We start from the raw sequence: 27,854 nt of genomic DNA, 5'->3' as shown, positions 1-27,854 counted from the left end.
AGCGGACGAGTGCGCGCCCTCTCCATTCACTTAACAGCAGGACACTGAGCACGGTGGGATTCCGCGGCGGAGAGCTCTGCGGAATTGCGCTGTGTTTGCTCAGTGTGAACCGGCCCTTAAAGGTGAATGCACCATCAGGAGTAGTGAAATTTTTTATTTCACTACCCTGTTGGCGGTGACACAGGGATTCCGGTGGTGTGGTCCTTTTTTCAAAACATGTCACGGCACTATCCCCCCACTGCACAGCAGTCAAATGGATGCGGCTCACCTGGACACAGTCGGTGGATTGAGCGGTGCTCAGCATGCAATGGAAAATAGACGTCACCATATGCCAAGATAAGAATACACACGATGCGGCACTCGCTCCAGTTTCCACTTGCTTTATTTGGCCATAGACATGACAACCATGCACATGAATGTGGTAGGCGACGATCGTTTCACGCTTTACAGCGTGACGCTTTACAGCTGTGACGAAGTGCTATAAAGCGTGAAACGATCGTCGCCTACCACATTCATGTGCATCGTTGTCATGTCTATGGCTAAATAAAGCAAGTGGAAACTGGAGCGAGTGCCACATCGTGTGTATTCTTATCTTGGCATATGGTGACTTTTTTCAAAACATTGCAATAAAATCCCCTCCCCTTGGTGATGTGCCTCCATTAAAATCAAGCATGGCCGCAGAGGAGGGGATAGTGTTACACTGGGGGCGCCTGGCCTGTCTCCGGTACATAGAGAGGGCTGGTGCACAACAAGAAAACGGCAACGATTGCGGGAACTGGGCAGCTTTTTGAAAAAAGGACCATGCCACTGGGATCCATGCGCTGGCACTAACAGAGTAGTAAAAAAAATTTCACTTCTCCTGATGGAACATTTACTTTAACAGGTAGTAACAAAATTAACCAAATCCAAACAACAATAGGTACAAAGACTTCTGAAGAATGGGGGGGGGGAGAGATTAAGTTGTTCAAGAAATTAACAGAGGGTCTAGAAGGAAACTGTTGGTACCAAGGAAACATACAGTCAGCCATTACTGGCATTCATGAATTGCTGAGTCTGACAGAGTGGGAGCTGGTAATCTGTAGGGCCTCTCTGCTGTGTCCCACAGAGGGGCATTCCATTGTATAACACATATAGATGGAAAATCACTTTAATAAAGTTAGGGTAAGTAGTTGTGGTCTATTAGTATCATTTCACAGGCTATACGTTGTAATCAGGTATTAGTGTAAACATCGTTGAAAGTTTAACCTTACACACAAAGGACAACGGAATATGTTTCCATAGATTCTAAAGTAGACAAAACAGAAAGAAACCATAATGTTTGTATAGGGTAAGGAGAGGAGAGGAAGTCTGCTGACACTAGGTTGACTTGCAAATATTTTTGCGTCTCCATATTGTTGTTTATGGTATTGAACAGCGTTACACACAGTGCATGAGATAATGCTGGAAGAAGTATAGTCACGTAAACTCACACCACCTGATTTGTAAAGAGGATGCCTCATTTAATAAAAGGAAAATGACCTATGGCTTCCTTCACAAAGGAGAAAGACATAATTTTCTACCTGCTGGATTAAAATACCAACAAAAAGACCCATTACACTATGATTAACCGAATGACTTGCATGGACAAAGTAATGAAGATTATGACTCAGTAATCCTCCCCCATCGGAGACTGGTCACTATGTCGGAGCTGAACCCTGTTGTAGGAGTGGGCATACATGCAACTTTATCTCTGTCTGGTTTCATTGGAAACAGTTTTATCCTTCTCATCCATTTTCTAGACTGGCTGAAGACTCGTGAAATTAACCCTTGTGATCTCATCATCAACTCCATTGTGTTGTCCAATATCTTTCTCCAAGGAACAGTTTTATGCAATGAGATCTGCTTCTTTTTGTTTTTACCCTTTTATGCCCAAGCCTGGGTTCTTAATTCCTTAGGGGCCGCCATGGCTTCTCTGGCATTCTCCAGTCTCTGGTGCTCCACCTGTTTGTGCTTCTACTATTGCGTGAAGATAGTCAATCTCAGTGGAGCATGTTTCTATAAGATGAAGTCAGCTCTCCCGCGAATGGTCCCTTGGCTACTTCTCTTCGCTATAGCTCTATCTTGGGCTACTGGACTGCCCACTTATTGGGACATTCATAGGAATCCCCTGTTTTTTGTTTCTAACTCTTCAAATAATGGAACACCGATCATTACCTATAATCTGAATGTCAAGAGCAGATGTAAGTGCTTGTTTCAGATATTCATGATGGTTTCTGCTGTTGCATTTACAGTCATCAGTATCACGGCTGGAACCATCATCTATTCACTATACATGCACATGAGAAGGATGAAACAGAACAGTGAAGGTTTTACCAGTTCAAAAGTCAGTTCCCACATATCTGCTGCTAGAACCATCACTCTCCTCCTTATTCTCTACTTATGCTTCTACGGGGCCCTCAATGCAATCTTCAATGAGACTACAGAGATAGGCACTTGGATGTTTTCCTTATGTTTCATTTTGGTTTCAGGTTTCCCAAGTATAAATGCTGTCATTTTAATAACAGGAAACAGAAAACTAAGTAATTTTGTGAGGAAGCTATTTGGTATGAAATCTGGGACAACTAATAGTGAAGTGAGTGTTTCTTAAAATGAGTTGAGCTTTATAATTTGTATGCTTTACATATGTATTATGTACATGTAATGCTGTGAATGCATTATACATATGTGTATATTTAAAGTCATGTTTTATATTTTAAAAAAATCTTTTATCTAACAAAAAGCAAACTCGTTCCCGGTTATTCATTTCTTTCTTAATAGAAATACGTGCTTGTACCATGTTATGTTATGCCTGATGAAGAGGGCGGCGGACCCTCGAAATGTGTCGCATCTGAAATAAAGAGCTAATTTAGCTCCATGCAAGTGCCGCGTGTCTTCTTTACAACTGAGAGAAAAAAAAAAGAGACCGGGCCTGGTTCCAAGGGATTAGCGGCAAATGAAATCCACCACTGTTTGTGCCAAGTTTTGATCTTCTCCACTGATTACCCCGTCAGGGACACTGAAAACTGGTAGGCGGCAGCCCTTCAATACACATACAAAACATTCATTGAGCAGGTACGACTGGGCCAGGAGAATGTGAATTTGTGAACTGTATAGACTATTGTCTCACAGGCTTTATTTGTCTGCTCATACGGTGCTACTGTGTTCTTTTTCTTCTATATATTACTAAACGTCTTCTCTGTCATCTTGTTCATATCATGGACAGCAAGATAGTATAGTACTTGACACCCTGATATTAGTACCATAATAAACTACTGTTTGTAGTCTATAGGATACGGAATTTCACTGTACATTTATCACATTTTAATACAAAAGGTAAGCCTCAAAATTTGGGGTTTAAATGGCTGTATTCATGTTTCCCAGGTAGCCTTAGGACTTTATCTGATGTTAGCAGCCACCGCTAAACAAAAGCCGCACACTAAAGTTCGGACAAACTCTAAAAAAAAAAAAAAAAAAATGGCTTCACATTGTCATATTCTGACCCCTATAACTTTTGTATTTTTCCATCTATGGGTCTGAGTGAGGGCAAATTCTTTATACAGTGAGCTTTAGTTATTATCAGTAGCTGTTCGCCATATTCTGACCCCTGTGTCTGGTGTATTTTTTGTGCACTAATCCATAGCATTAATCAGGCAGATCGTTCTCCGCTATAACAGTCCCCGGGAGAAGGACTCCAGACATCCATGGCTCCTGTCATTTTACCTTTTTATTATTGGTCACTACATTTAGCATCACTACATTTAAATATGAGGTTCCAAACATCTATGTGTGCCCTTTTTTTCCCCCTCAAATTTTACTTCCAGAAACCCTGCACTGTTGGGCTACATTAACACAATGGGGGAGATTTATCAAAGGGTGTAAAATTTAGACTGGTGCAAACTGCCCACAGCAACCAATCACAGCTCAGGTTTCCTTTCAGCACTGCTTAAAGCTGAGCTGTGATTGGTTGCTGTGGGCAGTTTGCACCAGTCTAAATTTTACACCCTTTGATAAATCTCCCCCAATGCCTTTTTCACGTCTGTCTTTTTAATACGGATGTATTTTGGTGTCAAAATGACAGCAATGCAAAAAGATAACCCAAAAATGGGCAAAAATGATGTTGCACATAACCTAGAACAGAACCACATGTTGAATGTGCCCACCTCAAAACTCTTTGGTCATGTATGACAGCAGCATCTTGTCCTATTCATTATGCTTTAGAATAACAAACGGTCTCGACTATTTGTCCTTTGGTAGGAATATGGATTCATATGTAAGTCTTGGGTTGGTGGAATAGAGGAAAGTATAGGAAACATTAAGAAAGTATCAAAGTTAGAATACTGTATTACAGAATCACTTGTCTAATTTCTATACAGGGACCTTCAATTATGAAGAGGCAGACGTCTCAAATAACATTTAGTGTATACTGTATGTCTATAAATGACACTGGGTTAAAGCGAGTGTACCACCAGGTTTTTTACATTAACAGACCAGCGGCGGTACGGTGATGCCGGTATTGCAGTGTTTTGGTTTTTTTTTAACCGCCGCCCGCCGAACCCCAGTGTGACAAAACCCCTTCACCTCTGTGCTGTGGCTTCATTGATTCTAATGGAAATGCGCCACAAAGGGGTTTTGTTACACTGGGGCCGGAGGGCCTGCCACCAGTGCTTTGGGGCGAGCCGATGCTTGAGAATAGACCTCAGCCGTTAAAAAAAAGGACTACACCACCGTCATCCCCGCGTAGGTGCAGGTCTGTTAATGTAAAAAGGGACAGGGTGGATATTTAAAGACAGACCTTTACTGTAAAGTCTGATGCATGGCCGGCTGTAGCTGTGTGCAGCCATAGCAGGTCAGCTGCAACTTACTACTTGTGACTGAGGAACAGGAGATCTTCTGTGCGGTGATACAGGCCAGGGTAATGGTGACTTCCAGAAAGCGTGTACAGGACACAAGATGGAGCAGTGACACTACAGAAAACCTCTGTTCATTTCCTCGGCAGCGGAGGAGAAGGATGGCAGCCTGAAAAGAGAAGCAGGTCAGCTACTACATTTGGGCTTTCATTGATTAAACAGGGGCAACTGAGCACTTAGGAATGGTACAAAGAGACAAAGAAATAACAAATGGGCACAGAATCAACTTCCAATTTAGTGTCCAATTGCTATTTATTGCCCCTTTAGTATTGTTCTGTTCAGTGCCTCTTCTCTGCTAATTCCACGTCCTCTTTAGTAGCCTATTGTGATAGAAGGATAATAATGGGCCAGTACTGGCAAAACAGGACTTAGTGGGGTTTTGAAATGAAGGACACTAAAGGGACAATAAGTGACAATCTGGCAGATAAAGGACAGTTTCAAAGCTTCTCCCACCTTCCAGAACATTCTATAGTAACGGTAGAGGATGGGGATTTGCTGGACCATGGCAAGTGATGGAGAAACAGCACCTAAGAGCAAAGTAAAAGGGGCCGCCACAAGGCAGGTAAGACTGGCTGTCCCCAGGTCACTACCCCTGGTTTGGCTTACTTGCAGTGGCCGGTGAGATACAACAGAGAGCAACTTAGGCAGGGCACAGCCAGGAGCAGCAACAGGAAACTTTAAGTGCTTTAAGAACAGGAGCAGTAATGGGTAAGGAACCCCTTGAAGGGGCTGCACTGTAGGTGGACCCGATACCAGTGATGCTGCGTCCGTTGCAACAGACAAACAGGCATTTTTAGTCTGTATAGTTCTCTGTGAAATTTATGTGATATTGTGTGATAAAAACTACCAGCATTGTCCACATAGACAGTACTTTCAGACACTTTTCTTGAAAAGACGGCTTAAGAAAGGGTCATTTTGCACAAGGTACATGCAGCCGGATTTTGGTCCTGGTTGGGTTTTCCAGGAGTGGGCACGATGACTAGAGATGAGCGAACTGTTCTGACTTTTGGTCCGAAAGCAGTTCGCTCTCTCATTATGTCTGCGATCCCGGCCGCATAGTTGCACTCCCGGGAATATGCGGCCAGGATATTCCAGGGAATCTATGGTGAATTCCCTGGAATATCCTGGCTGCATACTCACGGGATCGGAACTATGCGGCCGGGATCTCAGGCATAATGAGAGAGCGCCGATGCCGTCGGACCAAAAGTATGGTGGTCCGCTCATCTCTAACGATGACCCCTGTTTTCCAAAAAGTAATTGTAGGAGACATGAAGGACTTTGAAAGATTAGCAGGTACTGTGCCCTTGGACTCAAGAGAGCACATTATTTTTATCAGATTGTGAACTCCTTTAACAGAGTAGTAGTAATAATAATAATCATTTCAATAGATAAGTAAAACACCAGTTACTAAGTGCTGGCAAGAAACAAATATCACAACCGTTCATATTCACACGTAAGATTAGACTTGGGTAACAAATCCTCTTTTTGCATTTCTTCTCACAACAACTTAGATGCTATTCAAATCGAGCAACTGGATCCGGCTTCCCAAATGATTTGCATCAGGCAAGGAGGATTAGTGGCAAAAGGAAACACCATTCTGGTTACCTTGCAAATCTTTGCTTTGCGTTTTATGTTGCGGTGCCAGGTGTTTGTTTGTTTGTTTTCCTGCTTCTATGACAATGAAAGAACCATACACCCTTTTAGATGGTATCCCCGCCCCCCCCTCCCTTTACTAAAGGAAGAATAACCCAGTTTGTCCACTCACCAAATAGATTAAAATTGCGCATTCATTGGAAAACATACCTATAATGCTAAAGGGTTTATTTGGAAATAACAATAACGAAAAATAAATTATTACCCAGCTGGCAGTACAAGTGCTCTGTTTAGCCCCCTGAAGTCTCCATGTTTATAATGGTAAATGGGAGAAAATTTGTGTAAGTATTGGAAACTTTGTCCTGCCAGCTGGTAGAAGTTTCTTTTTAGGGCAACTTCACATACAACGGATCCACAGCGCATTTTATGCTGCAAATTTGCAGCAAAATCCATTGCGGATCCCTTGTCATTCATTTTGAATGAGAAGACATTCTCATTTAAAATAAATGACAAGGGATCCGCAGTGGATTTCGCTGCAAATTTGCAATGTAAATTGCGCTGAGGATCCGTTGTGTGTGAAGCTACCCTTATATATATATACACTATTTTGGATTTTTTCACTACATGGTTGTGCTGCGGAATTCTTTGACTATATATATATATATATATATATATATATATATATATACACACAGTATATTAATAATGTATATGTATATATATATATATATATATATATATATATATATATATATATACAGTATATTAATAATCTCCATACATGTGAGTCAATTGTTATAGATCCAAAAAACAGAAGCCTAAATATTTAAAGCCAAATAGGAATCCATGGGGTTAGTAATCCACCAGGGGTTATAAATCTCCATGAAAAACTTATTGTCAAAAGGGGATGACTTGGTAAAACCTTTTTAAAGGGGTTTCAAATCAATTGGTGTCAGAAAGTTATATATATTTGTAATGTACTTCTATTTAAAAATATCAAGCCTCCCCATACTTATCAGCTGCTGTATGTCCTGCAGGAAATGGTGTTTTCTTTTTAGTCTGACACTGTGCTCTCTGCTGACATCTCTGTCTGAGACAGGAACTGTCCAGAGCAGGAGAGGTTTTCTATAGGAATTCCCATAGAAAACCTCTACTGCTCTGGACAGTTCCTGTCTAAAATAAAATAACACTTCCTGCAGGACATATAGCAGCTAAAAAGTATATGAAGACTTACTTACAAATCTATATAACTTTCTGACACCAGTTGATTTAAAAGAAAAAGATTTTCGTTGGACAACCCCTTTAACAACATATACTGAATACATGGTAATACTGCCAGAGGGCTAGTGCAATCTGCCATGCACACATGGCTCAGTGATGGCATGAGCTCAGAGCTAAGTCATCACCATTAGCAGTGGGTATTAGCTGTAATACAGCTGACACCATAAAGCTATTGCTGATGTCTGAGCTAGCTCTCATCTGAGGCCATTTAAAGGGGTACTCCGGGCTTGGGGGCTTTTTTGCCTATGGCCGGGGAGGAAGTGGATGAGGGCAATGATGTCCCCTTACCTCGCCGGATCGCACCGCTCTGGTCTGTGTAGCCCGGCCACGTCCTGGTCTTTGACGCAGGCTTGAGGCGTAATGTTTCAAGTCCGCTCAGCCAGCCAGTGGCAGAGGCGGGATCCTGATGGAACCGGGCAGGTAAGGGGATGTCATTGCACTCATCCACCTCCTTCACGGCCATAGGCGAAAAAGCCTCCCAGCCCGGAGTACCCCTGCTTAGATGCCGTGGTTAATAGCAACTGCAGTGTGCAAGTTGTTAGAGAAAGGGGGGACTTATTTTTCTACCCCAACAAAGAGAAGAGACTGTAGAGTGCCCATATGGTTTTGTGGTAGCTAGGAACCAAACAACCATATCTGCCATGAATAGAAGTCTGTTGGGTTTACAACAAGAGGCATAGGTTACTACTTAAAGGGGTATTCCCCCAAGAGCCAAAAAATGAAATTCTCCCAAACCTAGCTGGTCTTACTCACCAAGTCCGCCTGAGTATTTTGAGCCATCACCCGTCTTTCTAGCTGCTGCCGTTTTTCTAAAAGCCGATACATGTATACAAGATGGCGCTGGCCAGGAAACTACATTTCCCAGCATGCAGTGCTTGCTGGGACCTGCCAATAGGACATGATGGGAGATGTAGTTCTGCAACCTGGATGGCCATCCAGGTTGCAGAACTACATCTCCCATCATTACCCGCCAGCAGGGCATGATGGGAGTTGTAGTTTTGCCATCTGAGACCATCCAGGTTGGAGAAATACAACTCCCATCATGCCCTACTGACAGGTCTTGATGGGTGTTGTAGTTCTGCAACCTGTAGCCATCCAGGTTGCAGAACTACATCTCCCATCATTACCTGTCAGCAGGGCATGATGGGAGTAGAAGTTCTGCAACCTGGATGCCTTCAGGTTGCTGAACTAAAACTCCCATCATGACCTGTTAGGGAGTTTTAGTTCTGTGGGATTGAGGGGGGTGATCTCACCTCTCTTGGTATTCTGTTGGTGCTTGGGACGTTTGCCGGGCAGCTTGTGCAGTCCAGCAGCGGCGGGGGTGGTGCAGCAGGTGGTGAGTACCAGCTGGGGGGGAAGCAGCTGCGGTCACGGGGGGCGGGTGAGGAGTCCAGTGGCATCACCAGCCTACCCGGTGATTTGCGGGGGGTTCTGCGGCCAGGACCGGGTGAGTCCCGGGACGGGAGGGGGGTATCCATGCGGCCAGCACTGGGCGATCCGCGGGGGGTGCTGCGGCCAGCAACGAGGCCAGCACCAGGCGACTTGCGTGGATCGGGGGTGCCACGTGGGGGTGTATGCATCTAGATAATAGTGAAACTGTGCAGAATCCGTAATAACTTTATATTAGAAAGATGGAAAGCTACGAGTGGGCAACGTATTAATGCAAAAATTATTTTGGGGGGGAATACCCCATTGATATTAAAGAAGGTTATCTAGCACTACAAAAACATGGCCACTTTTGCCCCACTCTTGTCTCCAGATCAAGTGCGGTTTGCAATTAAGCTCCATTTACTTTAAAATCTAGGAAAAATTATCTTCTCTTGTCCCTAACAACATCCCTTATTGTTGGGTTAAGATAACAATTAAAAAAGAAAAACATTTTAAACTACATCTAAAATTTTTGCATGTTTTCCAGGACTCCCTAGGGTTGCATCCAACTTTTTCAGCCACTGGGAGTTATTCTCATCTCTAGCATCAACACTATGTAAGACATGTTTTTTTTTTGTTTTTTTTTGTAACACAAAGCGATAATTCGCCCAATCGTTTAACGATTTTGAAGCAACAATTAGGTTTTTCTAACGATCAGCGTTTAGACAAATCGTTATAAAAATCCTGAAAAATCCTTGTTTTTAAGATCTCTTAAAGGGGTACTCGGGCAAAATTTATTTTTAATATGTTATTACAAAAGAAAAGTTATACAAATCCATAATATACACTAATTATGGGAAATGCACATATGGTGCTATTTTCCCTCAACTTAGTAGATCAGGCAGGCTCACTTCCTGTAAAAAAAGGTGACGTCACGTCTCAAGGCCGGGTCAAGCAGGGGGCGCATGTATGCAGATGTATCAGTGCCATCTTCCTTCTGCCTTCTCCCTCTCTGTGCGGACACCCCTTTGAGGAGACCCCTCCTCCCAACTAGCTCACCTTGCCGTCCGGTTCCAGCGTGGTCAGCGCTCCCCTAACTACCTCTGAGCCCACCCAGCCGCCCCATCCTGTGCGGGAGCGCTCACCCGCCAGTCGTTCCTGGCAGGGTGAGCGCTCCTGCACCTCCCCATCCGGCTGCCCGTGCTCTGAGCCGCCCGGTCCCTTGCAGGAGCGCTCACCCGCCGTTTACTCCCGGAAGGGTGAGTGCTCCTGTACCTCCCCATCTAGCCACCCGGTCGCGGTGCTGTGAGCGTTCCTGCACCTTTTCCATATGCATAAACCTGTCCCCTCTCAGATACCCACAGCGCAGGAGCAGGAGCGGGCGTCTGGGTGAGCTCTGAGGCAAAGCGAGGACAGCCTCTGTCCTGCGCCCGGTCCTGCTCCTGCGCTGTGGGTACCTTTTTTTACAGGAAGTGAGCCTGCCTGATCTACTAAGTTAAGGGAAAAAAAGCACCATATGTGCATTTCCCATAATTAGTGTATATTAGGGATTTGTATAACTTTTCTTTTTTAATAACATATTAAAAATAAATTTTGCCCGGAGTACCCCTTTAAGCTCATCTCACACACAGTGTGAATCTTTGAAAGACTATTTACACGAAGTGATATGCAAAGTTTTAGCGAACGACCAACAACGATTTGAGAGCATGTTGAAAGATCACAATGAGCAATTTCTCGCTCGTCACTTGATCGTTAGCTGTGTTTACACGAACCGATTATCGCTTAAATGTGATCATCATTGCGAAAATTAGAACGATAATTGTTCTGTGTAAACGCACCATTATGGAACATAATAAAGAGGTGAGGTTAGTAGACCTCCCACCCCCTTATCCTATCATTCACTGCATCCAGGCTCAGCCTTCTCAGTGTATATGCATCAGTTATCAATAAACACAGCATTGTGATAGGGACATATCAGACATATTAGTACTAGCTATAACATTTTCTTCCTCTGGGGAACTACATAGAGTGAAAAAAGAAAATAGCTGTCCTTACCACCTAACAAGGGTGCAAAATAGTGTCTGTGTTCTCTCTGTAGACCTACACTGAGACTTCTTGTAGTGTTATTGTCTGTCACCAGGCTGAAGTTGGTTTCTTATTCGGCCAGTTTCTTATTCGGGGCTGAAGTGGTTATGGGTATAAAAACTGGCATCAAAGTGGGCACATAGGCATTTTTTCCTATTTTGAATAAGTAACAGGTGTTTTCAAAGGGTTAAATGAGTTCGGGCCACTGATCTCACACTGATAATACACAGAGAGGGGCCCCGCATCACACTGATACTACACAGAAAGTAGCTCCAGTGCTCCTAAGGGTCTAACTGTACAGTGGAGCAAATGCCAAACTGCACCACAACGGCATCGAGGATGAAGACGCGGAGAGCGGAGGTGCGCAATCCTTCCCATAGACAGACTGTATATCACTGAGGCAGGCGGGATTCAGCAGCGGAGATTTCCTACTCCGAATTGCGCCGATTTTACTCTGTGTGAACTGGCCTTAAAGGGGAACTCTCTGGAGGTGAGAGTAATGTAACCTGCTGATATGTCCCTATTGCAGTGGAGACGCCATGGATGAAGGGATGTCTCTTATCTTCATCCTCGATGCCGTTGTGGTGCAGTTTGGCATTTGCTCCACTGTACAGTTAGACCCTTAGGAGCACTGGATCTACTTTCTGTGTAGTATCAGTGTGATGCGGGGCCCCTCTCTGTGTATTATCAGTGTGAGATCAGTGGCCCGAACTCATTTAACCCTTTGAAAACACCTGTTACTTATTCAAAATAGGAAAAAATGCCTATGTGCCCACTTTGATGCCGGTTTTTATACCCAGAACCACTTTGGGCCAGGCTGGACTCTCTTGGATGTGATGCAGGGCATCCCTACCTGTGTGTACGTAGTGTAAGATCAGTGGCCCGAACTCATTTAACCCTTTGAAAACACCTGTTACTTATTCAAAATAGGAAAAAATACCTATGTGCCCACTTTGATGCCAGTTTTTATACCCAGAACTACTTTGGGCCAGGCTGGACTCTCTTGGATGTGATGCAAAGTTTTCACTTTGATGCCCACTTTTACGCCAACCTTGGGGTCCTTTTGGCCATTTTTATCACCAATCTCCTCAGGGCACCTCAGTTATGGGCAGGTTATGAATATTATCAATTTTCTGTAAGAATAATGGCTAAAAAAGGAAAAAGAAAAATCCTCTGAATAAGAAACTGGCCGAATAAGAAACCAACTTCAGCCTCGTTTGTCTGTCTTCTGCCTGATTGCAAATGTAGCTTCATGGAATAAATCTATTAGTAGCAATGAAGAAAGATAGTCTCTGGTTTTAGGATTTGCTCCTGCTTCTCGTCAAAAGAAAAAAAACAAAACACTATTTTCCTGCTTCTAGTCCACAAAAAACCCGCACCAAACTGTTGAATGCGATTCTTTGTTTGTATTTGGCTGGGTGCAATAATGAAAGCTACCAGGAGGTGGCAGTGTTACTCTATTATTTACAGTCAAGACAAGGTCAGAGAAATACGAGAGGCGGGGATACACTTTGTCCTCTTCCCACAATGCTCCTTGGAGGGTGAGAGCAGCAGCAGACATGTCTCAGCGGAAGGTGTTGGAGCTTTTCTATGATGTGGTCTCCCCTTATTCCTGGCTGGGCTTTGAGGTGAGAGGTCAGAGCTGTGTCAGTACCATTGCACATGTGCGTGCACTTCCTGGTGTCAGTATGGGCTGGGACACTATTGTTACTGTCACCCTTTGTGGTAATAACATGGAAGGGAATTGATCATATTGCAAATCCTTAATATGTTGCTGCAGATGATTCACATACATGAAATAAACCTTTATTATAATGCATAATGCTGCATGTCACTTCTTTATGGCTGCAATGTAGTGTGGCTGAGATGTGTGTGCAGTGTGTGTGTGTGTGTGTGTGTTTGTATTGTATTGTATTGTATGTGTGTCACTTGTTTAGTGGTGTTGGTGAGGCTAACCATACAATACCTGATGTATATGGCTCATGTTCTGACCTGGTATCATTAGATGCATATTAGCTCACACTCACAGTTGTACAACAGCTTCTGCCTTATTGTGTATGGGGTCTTTTTGATTTTAGTGATTGGCTGGGGGTCTCAGCACCTGGACCACTGGTCCAAACTACTCACATGTCTATATGGCATGTCAAATGAATTTTAGAATGCTGCTCATCACGTCTCCCTGCTTCTCAGATGAGCCGTCCAGTCATTGGCTGAAACCAGACCCCATTGGCTCAGCAGGGAGAAGCGTTGAGTAGCCGGGGACCAAAAGGTGCTGGAACAGATGCGGCAGGGGACCTTGGTAGGTTTCATTAATTTTTTTTTTTATCTAGGCCAACCCCAGCAATATGGGGTAAAATAAATAAATTATATAGCCATGCATGCCATGTGCCCATTTGCATGGGCATTTATGAGGACACATTCACATGTTCAGGATCTGCTGCAGGTTTGATGCTTTGTTCAGTCATTTAGTGGTATCTGCAGCAGATCCTGTACATGTGAATGTGCCCTTATAGAGAAGAGTCATTGATATCCTGCAGAGCTCCTGACACTGCTGGGCAGCCATGCATCTGAATACAGACATGATGTATCATGCAGTGTATGTTACGGTACCTGTCACTTTGCTTCTCTCTCCACATCGTTTGACGTCAGAAGACCAGGTTGTCGTAGATGTGTCCCGCACCTGGCCAGTTCCATACACAAATGCTGTACTGATATCAGACATTGGACGTATCCACCCAACCAAATCTTTTGTCATCAGCAGCTACTGTACGCAGATCTGAGGAGAAAAATCTATAAACAGGTACCCTTTAAATACAGTTTTATGTTATTCTGTTCTAATACTTTTTTTTAACTTTGCAACAGATACTATGCAGATACAAGAACATATGGAACGTAGATGTTCAGTTACGACCTGGATTCCTTGGGGGAATAATGAATACAACTGGTAAGTAAAATCAGAATGTAGAACATGGATAGCAGCTTATTCATACATGTAGCTCTTTAAGTAAACGGGACGACCTACAGTACCAGGTCTCTCCCTTACTGTGTGGTGGGCCCAGAAGTCCAAAGGGTTCTCCATTAATAAAGAGAGAGACACACACACATGGCTTCCATGTATACATTGAAGATTTAGGGTATGTGCACACTGAGGAATCCGGTGGATCACCCGCTGTGGATTCCACCGCTTGCCCCCGCTTATGACATCGCGCATCTCCACCCATGCCATAGATTCCATTCTATGCACAGGCGGATTCCACCGTCTGCCCAAAGAATGAATCTGTTCATTCTTTAGGCGGACTGTGTAATCTGCCCAAACATAGAATGGAGTCTATGGCACGGGCGGAGATGCAAGCGGCCAGTAATCCGCCCGGATTCCTCAGTGTGAACATAACCTTAGAGCTGATGTTGGAGTTGTATCCTTTCCTGTGAAGTCAGGTAATGTGCATGGGCTCTTAAAGTCCTGCAGGAGGTGGGGTATTTTTTCCAGGCTGACACAGTGCTCTCTGCTGCCACCTCTGTCCATGTCAGGAACTGTACAGAGCAGGAGAGGTTTTCTATGTGGATTTGCTATTACTCTGGGCCGTTCCTGACATCGACAGAGGGGGTAGCAGAGAGCACTGTGCCAGACTGGAAAGAATACACCACTTCCTGCAGGATATACAACACTGAAAAACTTTTTAAAATAGAAGTAACTTACAAATCTGTATAACTTTCTGGCACCAATTTTATTTTCTCCAGAGTACCCCTTTAAAACTTTCCAAATGCATTGTAAGGATGCCTCCCACCCTGGTGGACTTTCATGCATTACATTGCAGGTGTCAAACTCAGGCCCTCCAGCTGTTGCGAAATTACAATTCCCTTCATGCCTGGAGAGTTACAGCTTTAGCCTATTCAGGCAAGATGGGAACCATAGTTTTGCAACAACTGGAGGGCTGTGAGTTATTTAGTGCAATACAAAAGAAAAACAAGGCTTCAGTAACTGCAGGTCCAGGCAAGTGGGAGAAGAGGTAGTAACTGTAGAAGTGAGAGTAGAGGGGCGTCTTGAGGGCCCTGTCCAAGGTAGTGGTGTACTTTGCCAGGATAGCGCAGTTGAGAGGAGCAGAAGAAGAAGATACTTGTACTCACTTATCTGACCGCCTTATGTCCTACAGTGTCGGCATACCTGTCCTATTAGGGTAGTACAAGGTCTCAGGTCCCTGCGCTGGGTTGAGCAGACTTCCCGACACTTTTCAGAACAGTTTTGCGTTACAGTTGGATACATAGGCAAGTTGCAGCTTTGTCCTACTGGGGTCAGTGCTTAACTCAGGTATGCTGCTCTGTGTCTTGTAGAAAGTATCCCTGGCATGGACAAGGGGATCCTCAGGGGACGTCCTTTCCTCTTCAGGGGTCTAGTACTGCATGCTAGCGGTGGCGACTTACATAAAAAATAGAAAACTCTTTTGGTCCCTGCAAAGGGTCCTGGCCTGGGCCAGGCCTTGACTTCACTGCGGCAGGAACTATCTCTGTGTTGCTTTCTCTCTGGTGACTGAAATGAGAAGAACCTTTCCACCAGGAACTAATCTCCCTTTTATTGGGGCAAAACTAAACCTCCTAGTGATTGGTGGGGCTGTGCGGCGCAAAGAGAAAATGAAGGAGATAGGACAGAAAAAAGAGGGAAACAGGCCTGCACCTGTGATTAGAGGAAAGCACACATGTGACAAACACAATTAACCCAATGCTTCCTTCAGCTGTGCATAACATAAGACATACAGAAAACACGGTAGTGACAACTAGGGCGGAAAACACAGAATACTCTTTAACCATATCCCAATGTGGAAACCTGAGTGAGTTACTTTGCCCAGGTGCACAAAAGACTTAGTGGCACACCTGTGCTGGGACACTATCTATGATCTGTGCTCCAGAAGTGTCATTTCATGTGTTGGCCTAAAAGTCTAAAATCCCTTTACATACACTGCACGCTTCAAGGATGATTTTTGCAGGATCATTAGACCATTGTGTGTAAAATACAAAGTCAATTTAAAAGTGTAACCATATTGAATGTGTGCTCTTAGAAGGTGGTAGGGAAATGCTCTTCCTGGACTTTGATCTGCACCAAACTGGTACCAATAAAAACTACAGATGACTGTGCAAATTACGAGCCCGCAGCTTCATAGATGGGAAAATATAAAAGCTATAGAGGTCAGAGTATGGTGGTGCAAAAAAAAAAAGTTCTCATACAGCTCTGTTGGTGGAAATCTAAAAGCTTTATAGATATTGAACATTGAGAGGGAAAAAGTGTAAGTAAAAAATGAAAATCATTGTAGTGGTAACAGGTCACTGATGTCTGGCTGATTGGGGTTATACTGACCCTGTTCTGCTGTCACAGCACATCAGCATGTAGTAGACATCACAGCCAGCATAGGCCAAACTCCACCTCTGATAAGAAGCAAACAGCATACAGAGTCCCTCAGGTTCTATTTTATTTAACCCTTTTCCAACCCCATCCATTTATATATAACACTTTAATTTTTGCGGGACAAGTTGTACTTCTTACTGCCACTCTTTATTTTACTGTATGATGTATTACAAAGCCAGAGAAAAAACTGATATGCCACAATACCAGACTTGGGTAGTTTTTCAAAGAAAATGTGTGCATTGCCATGCTCTGACCTTTATTTTTTTATTATAGCAATTTTGGATTTTTTTTTTTTGCGTTGAGGTGGTTAGTTTGGACAATGATACCAAATATGTTTGTTTTTGTTGTTTTTTTTTTGTTCACTTTTATTTGGAAAATAGGAAAGTGGGTTGATTTGAGTTTTTGATAGGGGAGGGATTTAATGAGAACTGGCACCATCTGCCCATTGGCCACTGATTTGCAGTTGTCGGTCTATACTGTGTATAAGCAGACATCTGTCAGTCAGCAGCTGGGGGGGGGGCTTGGCATGAATCCTATTCTCCTGCATATCAGGAGAACTATAGAATAGAATGATGTAAGTAATACACCGATTTGTTCAGTATTTCTGTCCTTAATTTAAAGGGGAACTCCAGGTACAGGTAAAAAAAATTGAACTTCTGCAGAAGTATAAAGCATTACTTACCTATCCTATTTTTTTAAACTACCAAAAATCCATTTGTTTTGGGGGTTTTGTTCTGTTTTGTGTTTCTGCACTTCCTGGTTTATCAGTTGTACACAATACTACAGGTTCAAGAATGCAATGCTTTCCCTCAGCTGTTCATCACAGTCCTCCGCCCTGCCCATTCCCTGCAAATCTGTTGCAGAACATCTAGGCTGTGTTCACACATTGCAGTTTCATTGTGTTACTGAATTATTTGCAGTAATTTATGATTTCATTGTGGAGCAACCAACCCACCCAGCACACTGTATTCTCTACCTGTAACACCACACAGCACACTGTATTCTCTACCTGTAACACCACACAACACACTGTATTCTCTACCTGTAACACCACACAGCACGCTGTATTCTCTACCTGTAACACCACACAGCACACTGTATTCTCTACCTGTAACACCACACAGCACACTGTATTCTCTACCTGTAACACCACACAGCGCTGTATTCTCTACCTGTAACACCACACAGCACACTGTATTCTCTACCTGTAACACCACACAGCACTCTGTATTCTCTACCTGTAACACCACACAGCATGCTGTATTCTCTACCTGTAACACCACACAGCACACTGTATTCTCTACCTGTAACACTACACAGCGCTGTATTTTCTACCTGTAACACCACACAGTACACTGTATTCTCTACCTGTAACACCGCACAGCACACTGTATTCTCTACCTGTAACACCACACAGCATGCTGTATTCTCTACCTGTAACACCACACTGTATTCTCTACCTGTAACACCACACTGTATTCTCTACCTGTAACACCACACTGTATTCTCTACCTGTAACACCACACAGCGCGCTGTATTCTCTACCTGTAACACCACACAGCACACTGTATTCTCTACCTGTAACACCACACAGCACACTGTATTCTCTACCTGTAAGTAAAGAACTTTTTGAATTTTTTTTTCTTTTCATTTCCATGCACATATTATGATCAAGCATCTGTTATCTTTGAAGTTGAGCCCCACAATAAGGCTCTGATCTTCTCTGCCGTTTAGCATCATTTACTTGTGTTACTGCATCCTTTTTGTGAATACGCTGCAGTACTGCAATGAAACTCCAACATGTGTGAACACAGCCCTAATTTCACTGCACACTTCTGCACAATTAGTGAAATCAGTGCTGCACCTGCTTCTGGCTGGTCAGAGACAGTGGATCACTCAGGGGATTGGGGGATCCAGCCAAGCCTTCTGTGAGCTCACACCCTGCCCCCTGTCTGCATCATCAGCCTGATCTCAGCAAACACACACAATGTGAGACAGAGGCATGGAAGATTTGTCTCCTAAGGGGGATAGCAGAAGGAGCAGGAGACAATGTGGATTTGCACAGATGCCATTTTTTTCACTTTCTGGATTTCTGTCAGCTACCAGTGTGGCAGAACCGTACAGATACGGTAATACATTGTATACACACATCTATATAACTTTTAATGTATTTTTTATAGAAAACAAGTTTTTCTTTTCCGGAGTTCCCCTTTAAGTCAGCATAAGAAGTTTTGATTGACCAACACATTCCGCCCTTGCCTGGTAACACGGATCTCATTGGAGGAAATACCTGGGGTTCCTGTATTTAAGAAGCCTTCCTGGTGTCAGTCAGCCTGAAGATTAGAAGAAAAAAGACTGCTCTTGTGTTAGAGCAGATATAGGAGTGTCTGTCAGGGTTAAAATTGCCTGAAAAATCATAAATGTAGTTCCATGCTGTGTGAATTTCCCTGTCTTGCTCACTTATGTCTTACTAACTCTTGTAAGTAGCTGATGAGGTGTTCTTTGAACCCCACATTTTACCCTGCAGATGGCGCTGCTGAGTAGCTCTATAAACTTGCCCAGTCATATTAAAGGGGTTGTCCGGCGATAAAAAATTATTCACAGAATAACACACATTACAAAGTTATACAACTTTGTAATGTATGTTATGTCTGTGAATGGCCCCCTTCCCCGTGTCCCACCACCCCCACCCGTGTACCCGGAAGTGTGGTGCGCTATACATTACCTGTCACGTGCCGACCACGGTCTCCGATCCTCAGCAGTGACGTCTTCTTCGGGAGGCCGGCGGATCTTCCCGAGTGCCGGCCGCCCTCTGCAGCGTCATCCGAAGCTTAGCCGCGATTGGCTGAGCATAACTGTGCTCAGCCAATCGCGGCTGAGCAGCTGATGACGTGGCCGCGTCATCAGCCGCGATTGGCTGAGCACAGTTATGCTCAGCCAATCGCGGCTGAGCTTCGGATGACGCTGCAGAGGGCGGCCGGCACTCGGGAAGATCCGCCGGCCTCCCGAAGAAGACGTCACTGCTGACGATCGGAGACCGTGGACGACACGAGATGCGGTGAGTATAATGCACCACACTTCCGGGTCTAGCGTGGGTGGGGGGAAACACGGGGAAGGGGGCCATTCACAGACATAACATACATTACAAAGTTGTATAACTTTGTAATGTGTGTTATTCTGTGAATAATTTTTTATCGCCGGACAACCCCTTTAACCAATTACTTGAAATGCATTAAGTGTCTGAAACGACTCTCATCTGTTCCTCACACAGGTAACTCCCCACCCGCCATGGTACCAAAGAAAGGTATCTACATGACAAAGGACTTGGAACGGCTGGCTGAATTTTACCAGGTTCCTTTACGACAACCAAGTGATTTCTTTCATGTTGTCATTAAGAAAGGTTGGTATTTGCCTTGTTGTGAGGGTGGTTGGGCTGTATTCCATATAGTAGAGGCTACATCACATACACTGAGGGTCCGTTTACACAGAAAGATTATCTGACAGATTATCTGGATTCACACTTAATATTCTGGTCAGTATTTTTACCAAAAACCAGGAGTGGCCCAAAACATAGTGTCGGTTCAGCTTCTGTTTTGGGATAAAAATACTGACTGCAATTTAGACCAAAATACTATGTGTGAATCTTTAGATTTTTTTTCATCCTTTTAGGATTGAAATTGATACTATTGTTAAAAAAAAATTGACATATCGCATATGACATACATATTACATGTATGTTGTAGCAAACACACAGCAACCAAAATTGCTATGTTTTGGCCTACACTTTGCCTTTATCAAGCATGCATGCTACCTACCAGGACTATGTGCTGTCCGATTCCCCCTTTATCCCTTTGATATAACAGAGACATGCACAATGCTTTGGTTAGTAGTAGCCTGAGTTATCCGACTTCCCGTTCAAGCTGGGAGAAGCATCCAGATGGTCGCTTTTCTTCTAGTCTCCCTCCTAGGCTGCTATTTGGTCTATTCTGCATGTTTTCTGTGTGTTACACATTATAGAGGTCAAGGGTCAACCCCTGATGGGCTGTTTTAAGTGACTCCTTTTGATTTCCTTTTCTTGTATAATTCAACTTTTTACATTTTTGGGTCTATTTTACAGGGAGTCTTTCAGCCATGCGGTTTGTGACAGCTGTTCAGATGTCACATCCAGAGTACCTAGAGGAGGTCTGCCGTGAGTTGTGGGTCCGCATCTGGTCTGAGGTTGGTGTTATATTGTGTACATGAGCATTTTGTCCATTAGGCTGTCAATTGAATTTGAGAATGTCCGTTCTTTGAGTGGAGAGCCCTCCCCTTCAAACACATAGAAGGCAGGATTCAGTCCGGAAGGGGGGGTTCCGCACAGAATTTCAGCACTGAATCCTTAGTGTGAATGGGCCCTTATCTTTCCTTGAATTTATTTTAAAGGGGTACTCCAACCAAAAAATTCTAATCAGCTGGTGCCAGAGATTTGTAATGTACTTTTATTTAAAACTCAAGTCTTCCAGTACTTACCAGCTGCTGTATGCCAGGCAGGAAGTGGTGTATTCTTTCCAGTCTCGAAAGCAGAAGAGGTTTTCTTTGGGGATTTTGCTTCTGCTATTATATCAAGGAGAATGCATGTATAAAGTGAAAAGTATACTGTGCTAGACTATAACAGTGCCAGCTGGAGTGACCAATAAAATTGCCAGCCATAGTGCCCCCTATAATGACATCCAATATTCCCATAAAAGGGCCAGCCATAGTGCCCCTCATAATAACAGCCAGTATTTCCATAACAGTGCCAGCCATATTGCCCCCACAATGACATCCAGTATTCCCATAACAGTGCCAGCCATAGTGCCCCCACAATGACATCCAGTATTCCCATAACAGTGCCAGCCATAGTGCCCCCACAATGACATCCAGTATTCCCATAACAGTGCCAGCCATAGTGCTCCCACAATGACATCCAGTATTCCCATAACATACAGGGGGGCTTAGTACATAAAAGGGCCAGCCGTAGTGCCCCCTATAATGACATCCAGTATTCCCATGACAGTGCCAGCCCTAGTGCCCCCTATAACGACATCCAGTATTCCCATAACATTGCCAGCCATAGTGCCCTCATAATGACGTCCAGTATTCCCATAACATACAGGGGGGCTTACTACATAACAGCGCCAGCCATAGTGCCCACCGTAGTGACATCCAATATTCCCATAAATGACTGCCAGTAGTCACATAACATACACCGGGGCTTACTGCTGGGGGATTAGTTCTGTGGTGAATACAGTTTACTGGAGACAAGGGGGGGGCTCTGTCTACATGTATACACAGAGAAAACCTCCTATACTACATGGAGACATAGAGGTTGCCTGTACTATATGGAGCTCAAGGTGGCCTAAATACTATTTGATGGCACATATTAGACATAACTGCATATATGGGGCACAGAGGGGGCACCCTTAGGGCCCTATTACATGGAGTGATAATCAGTCGAATCGGGCCGATTGTGCAGATCATCGCTCCATGTAATAAAGACAATAATCAGCTAAAGAGATGATAGTTACTGTTTAAACTTGCTTAAAAATTATCGACCACCGATCGATGTGCATAGTGTAACGTGTATAGTGTAAAAATAATAAAGTTTATACTTTCCTATTCTCCCCCGTTGTCCTGCAGCCTTTTGCCCATGTTCCCCACTCAGCGCTGATGCTTCTGGCTCTTGGTTTCGCCCAGTGATTGGCTGAGCAGCCTGTCACTGAAGAGACTGAACCAGAAGTGAGTGGAGAGCGTGGGCAAAAGGCTGCAGGACAACGGGGGAGAATAGGAAAGTATAAACTTTATTGTTTTTCGTTTTGAAAAGCAATGGCTGCACGGACATTGCTAAATGTACAGTATATTATAATATATATACAGCCCTGCTGCACAATAATTGAGCTGTGTGTGTTTATACCCAGCCCTAATTGTATATATTTTTATGATTTTTTTAATCTGCCTGGTTTAAATGTATTTCCTTCTTACAGGATAAAGACATTACAGAACCAGAGAGTATACTTCAGGTAAGGCCTCATACAAGACTAACTTTAATCCATTGAAGTCATTGGCCCATCTCAGCTACGCCATAGTACACATTGGCATATGTTTGTAAGTATCTTAGTGTATAGCGACAACATACAGCCAGAAAATAATGTGAATTAAGCCTAAGACAAGGTAAACAACATGTTATTGGTACCGCCTTAAACCACCCAATATAAAGAAGTCTCACCAACTATTGTGGGTGGGTGTGAAAATAAAGTAAGTTAATTCACCGTTCCCTCGAGTCTCATAGCACCCCCGCCGGGTCCTGTTCACTGCTGCAATGTCATGACCCTGACTGAGTCATTGCCTACTCAGCCAATCAGTGACTAGAGTGGGGCAGGGGCACCGCGCCGTGGCGTTGCTGCTGCAGGACCCGGTTTTACTGCAGAAGATGATGTCTTGTAGCAGAAAACGAGACCCCACTGGCAGCGCTATAAGGCACAGAGGATGGGTGAGTTAACTTATTTTCACACCCACCCTGCTTGCCTGCAGATTTCAAAGTTGGTGGGACTTCTCCTATATAGCTCGCTCTGTAGAGATGGTAGCACTAGATTTGTTATTACTCTGCTACAGCTCTTCTTTATATATTATAATGTATGGTTTTTTTTATGTTTTTTATGTATGTTTCTGACCCATTCATAGACTGCTGTTTCATATATATGTCATCGGTCCCATTCTATGTTATTAACTTGGGGACACTTGATACAATCTTCTGTGCATGTGGGATTTTAGTGCCACCTTGTGGCCTCAGGTGGAACTGCTAAAGCAGTCATTCTGTATTGGTGACTTTCTGTACGGGCAATCAGTATTGAATGGGCAGGGGTCCAACTCTCAGGACACCACTGATCAGCGATTAGGTGACCACTGAGGCATCTTCAATGTTTGCATCGGCTGCAGGCTCGTTGGTACATACTATTTGTTTTCACAATATAACGCATTGCATCTTTGTCCCATTCAAGTGAACAGAACAAAGCTGCCATACCTTACACCACTGCTACCATTAGCATGGCATTTGCAATTGCAAATGGCTTTTGGCTGATGTGAACAACAAAGGGGCTGCAAGACTCCTATGAGCACAGAGGTCTCATCAAATAGTTTGAAATCTCCCTTATCTTCTTGGTGTAAGGACATGCTCTGCAGTATTGTCTTCTAGTTGTCCAGTTTCTAAACAATTGCTCAGAATCATTATATAGTTATTTTCTAACCTTGTTTAGGCTGCTAAGAAGGCTGGGATACCCGAAGACCTGGCAAAAAAACTACTGTCTTCAATTTCCTCACCAGAAGTTAAGACTAAACTAAAGGAAACAACAGATAAAGCTTTGGGTTATGGGGTAAGCGACATTATGTTTTTCTCCTATTATGGGGGCACTGTGCTGTCTGTAAAACATGGCCACTTTCTTCAAGAGACAACAGGACTTTTGTCTTCAGTTTAGGTGCAGGTTTTGAAACTCAGTTCCATTGAAGTAAATGGAGCTTAATTGTAAACCACACCTGAACTGGAGACAAGAGTTGTGCTGTCTCTGGATAACCCCTTTAATGGGTATTTCTAATTTAGCATGTCATACCTTAGACAATAAATATTGGGCAATCGTGGTGCACTCTATCTATTCCTAGGTCCATTTTTCTTCCAGTCTCTGGATCAGCTGTGCTTCAAGTGATCAGCATGTTATCTTCTATCTAGTGGATAGATGATAACATGCTGTGATGGTATTCCCTTTTTAATGGCTAGCTGCCATTCAGTCAAACTTAAAGACTCCTTGTGACAAGAGATGATCGAACATCGGTAATTCTTAGGTTCTATAGAACTCGAACCTTGTTGAACCTTCCGCATTTGATTCCTGATGCCTTCCTGGTCCGTGGGGAAGGAGGAGACAGCACGGTTACCGCCTGGAATTCTGGGATACAGACTATTATCTAGGCTGAATCCTGGAATTCCAGGCGATACTCAGGCTGTCTCCTCCTTCCCCACGGAACGGGAAAGCATCGGGAATCAAAAGTGGAAGGTTCAACAAGGTTCGAGTTCTATAAAACCTAAGATTTTCCGATGTTCAATCATCTCTGCTTGTGACCTCCTATACCTAAGATTAAAGGGGTTGAATGAGATGAAATAAAAATAGATTAACTCTCTAATTTATTTGTGTACAAATTTCTTCTGCCTTTATGATAAAGCCAGTTCCTCTGCCACTTCTTCCTCCTATTATTTGTGTGTGTTCTTTTACTGTTTTTGTATAATTTATCTTCACTGAGTTTCTGTTTTTCTCTTGCTGTGCAGATATTTGGGATGCCCTCCATAGTGGCTCATATAAATGACAAGCCAGAGCTGTATTTTGGATCGGATCGTTTTGAACTTCTAGCACATCGGTTGGGTCAGTACTTCAATACAGACTAAAGCCCCTATTCCACAGGTCGTTTAGAGGAGCAAACGAGCGCTCTCAGCGCTCGTTTGCTCCTCGTTCCCCGCTCGCTGCCGCCGCTATTCAACGCGGCTGCAGCGAGCGGGTGAGTGCGGGAGGGGCTGCCCGGGGGATCGCTGATCGTCCGGGCAGCCCATAGGATATAGCAGCGTCTGCTGCCGATGCTCCTATTCAACGGAGCGACGGCAGCAGATCGCTGCTATATCAGTCGCTTGTTTTTCAACATGTTGAAAAACAAGCGACTGCAACGATCAGCCGACATGAACGATGTCGGCTGATCGTTGCACTCTATTCCACCGGACGATTATCGTCCGTAGCGGCCGATATCGTCCGAATACGAACGATAATTGTTCTGTGGAATAGGGCCTTAAAGCTATGTTCACACAACGTCTTTATGCAACATAACGGGCGTTGTTTGATAATGAAGGTCGTCAATGATGATCTGGAACATGGTTGACGGCGTCATTGTAAAACAATGGCCGTTATTTTCAAAGACATTGTGTGAACACAGCCTACATGGGTTTACTTTTACTTTAGCTGTTTTAGTGAACAGGATGTGTGAATAATATGTAGTAAGTTTCTATGCTGCAGTATCTGACTCGTCACAAGCAAGTCTGATTGTTCCACCGCTAGATAAGTCACTTACAATAAAAGTTACCCATCATACACATTAGATTAACTTGATAAAAATGAACAATTTCCTACAATGTCAGTTTGTAGGAGACAATTTAACAGCAAACTATTATTTTAGCTTATTGATGACGCTTTTTGGCTCATAGTCGAACAAATGATCTTTCAAGGCAGAATATTCCCAAAAAGAACGTTCCTGCTTTTGCCCATTGTCATCGATCATGTACTGACAGTGTAAACTGTTACGGCTAATATGGACTAAAATGTGCATGGCTGTAAAACAATTGTTCATTGGAAACCAAAGTGTAATCCAGCTCAGCTGGTCAGCAGGCCGGCGCCTCCTTGCATAGTCTCTGAGTAGGGCAGTAATAGAAGCAATGTGGAAAAGAGACTGTTCAGTGTTAGAGATATGTATATACCAACCTTTTAGCTTTATTAGAATTTTCATTAAAACCTCACATATTTTGAGTTGACAGCAGCTCTTAAGTATAGAGCAGTCAGTAGCGGATTATAATAGGTCTGTTTCGGGCGGTAGCCTGGGGCCCTGAGCTCTTGGGGGGCCCATGGCCTCCCAAACAGACTTATACTTTCAGTGGTTTATTATCTCCAGGCTACAGTTCTGCCATGATTTGCATAAAAGTCGCTGCTTTTTACTGCAAGTTTGCACAAATCAGGGCAAAACTGCAGCCAGGAGACAATGCATTAACATTAGAGAACATACTGAAGGACCTTATTATGTGACAATGATGTCACCACAGGTCCTTTACAGGCTGCATTATGGAGTAAAATTACTAAAGTTAGTGCCGCCATTGTTACAGTGGGTTGGGGGGGGGGGCACAAGCTTGGTGAACAGCCCAGGGCCCATGGTAAAGTTAATCCGCCCCTGAGGGCAGTCTAATAAAGGATGAGGTTGGCACCAGCACCTTCTTTGGACCAGCTCTTTTTCACAATTGTTTTGTTAGACAATTATTTGTTCAACTATAGACTTTACTTCGATCTGATCTATATAGTAATTCTAGGCCAGAGCTGTATTCACAGTTCAGAGCTGATATTTCCCAGTGTCTACATAGTGCTTGTTGTGGTGATTGGTCACTGCACAGTAACCTGATGTAGGACCACCACCAGAATATAATTAGGGGTAAAGTATACATTGTGTGTTCTCCCTGAAGTATAGTGCTGACTTATGCTGATAAATAAGCATACATTTGCCTTTTTTTCCTCCATTGGATGAGTGTTTATGCTCTATATATAATATAATTGCAAAGTCATTACCTTTTTTGTAAGTTACCTCTTTGTCTCACTGCCTCTTTCTATATAAGGTGTAGTGACCCAATTCTATTCCATATATGCAATTATATAGTTTTATGACATATTTTCTACCAAAACCTTATATGCCCCCTACTGGTATCTAAGAATATTACATCAAGGTGAGATTATGTACTCATTCAGAATACTAATGCAGAGCAATACATTCCCTTTATACTGGACAATGCACCTCATGCTGTCTTTATGTTATCTTGCAGGTGAACAGTGGTTGGGACCGATGCCACAGAAATCCAAGCTGTAATAACCTCATCAGGAAGGAAGTAGTACAGCAGGCGCTACTAATTTAGTATTGCTGGTTTCTACACATATATAGTGTTCCCACAATCGCTTATTATAGTTGCTCATTGCTAAAATGAATGCATCAATAAACTGTTAAACTTGTTATGGACCGTGATGGGTTAAAGATATGTAATCATTCTCACCGTTTCTGCCTTATTAATAAAGTCAGTCTATATATTTACAGTTTATTGACTTCTTTATGCATTAAGCCATAAGGTCATAGTCTGCATTGTATTGTAGACAGTTTAGATGGGTTTTCCGCATGTTGATTTTTTTTTTTTTTTTTTTTAAATAAAGGAAGGACATCTAAAAAATGGTCTTATACCTGCTTTTATAGAAACTGTAAGGCTGGTTTCACATTAGCAAACTCTGGACACATTCTTGCATCCTTATTACAGCTACAGTCCATCCATATTACAGATACAGATCCAAACTATTACCCAAACTATCAGCTACAGATCCAAAAATGTGTTGATATTATTCTTGCATGCATCCACTCTA

The 27,854-nt window shown here is 43.3% G+C and overlaps 2 protein-coding genes across 3 annotated transcripts; both read left to right on the top strand.

Annotated features, from left to right (window-relative positions):
- The first annotated feature begins 1,678 nt into the window (after positions 1 to 1,678).
- LOC138800020 (taste receptor type 2 member 7-like) lies at positions 1,679 to 2,626 on the top strand. Its single transcript, XM_069981830.1, has one exon. The coding sequence runs from the start codon at positions 1,679 to 1,681 to the stop codon at positions 2,624 to 2,626; it is 948 nt and encodes a 315-aa protein (XP_069837931.1).
- Positions 2,627 to 12,769: 10,143 nt separating this feature from the next.
- Positions 12,770 to 27,536, top strand: GSTK1 (glutathione S-transferase kappa 1). Of its 2 annotated transcripts, none has more exons than XM_069980276.1 (8): positions 12,770 to 12,880; positions 14,115 to 14,196; positions 19,919 to 20,047; positions 20,765 to 20,865; positions 22,650 to 22,685; positions 23,919 to 24,035; positions 24,977 to 25,070; positions 27,272 to 27,536. In XM_069980276.1, the coding sequence occupies exons 1-8, from the start codon at positions 12,812 to 12,814 to the stop codon at positions 27,313 to 27,315; spliced, it is 672 nt and encodes a 223-aa protein (XP_069836377.1). In that variant the 5' UTR covers positions 12,770 to 12,811; the 3' UTR covers positions 27,316 to 27,536. The 2 variants fall into 2 exon arrangements, with proteins under 2 accessions (XP_069836377.1, XP_069836378.1); XM_069980277.1 differs by lacking the exon at positions 12,770 to 12,880 and adding an exon at positions 13,455 to 13,551.
- The last annotated feature ends 318 nt before the right edge of the window (positions 27,537 to 27,854 follow it).

The sequence above is a fragment of the Dendropsophus ebraccatus genome, chromosome 8 (genome assembly GCF_027789765.1).
Source record: "Dendropsophus ebraccatus isolate aDenEbr1 chromosome 8, aDenEbr1.pat, whole genome shotgun sequence".
Taxonomy (NCBI): Eukaryota; Metazoa; Chordata; class Amphibia; order Anura; family Hylidae; genus Dendropsophus; species Dendropsophus ebraccatus.
This window is presented reverse-complemented; position numbering and strand designations above follow the sequence as displayed.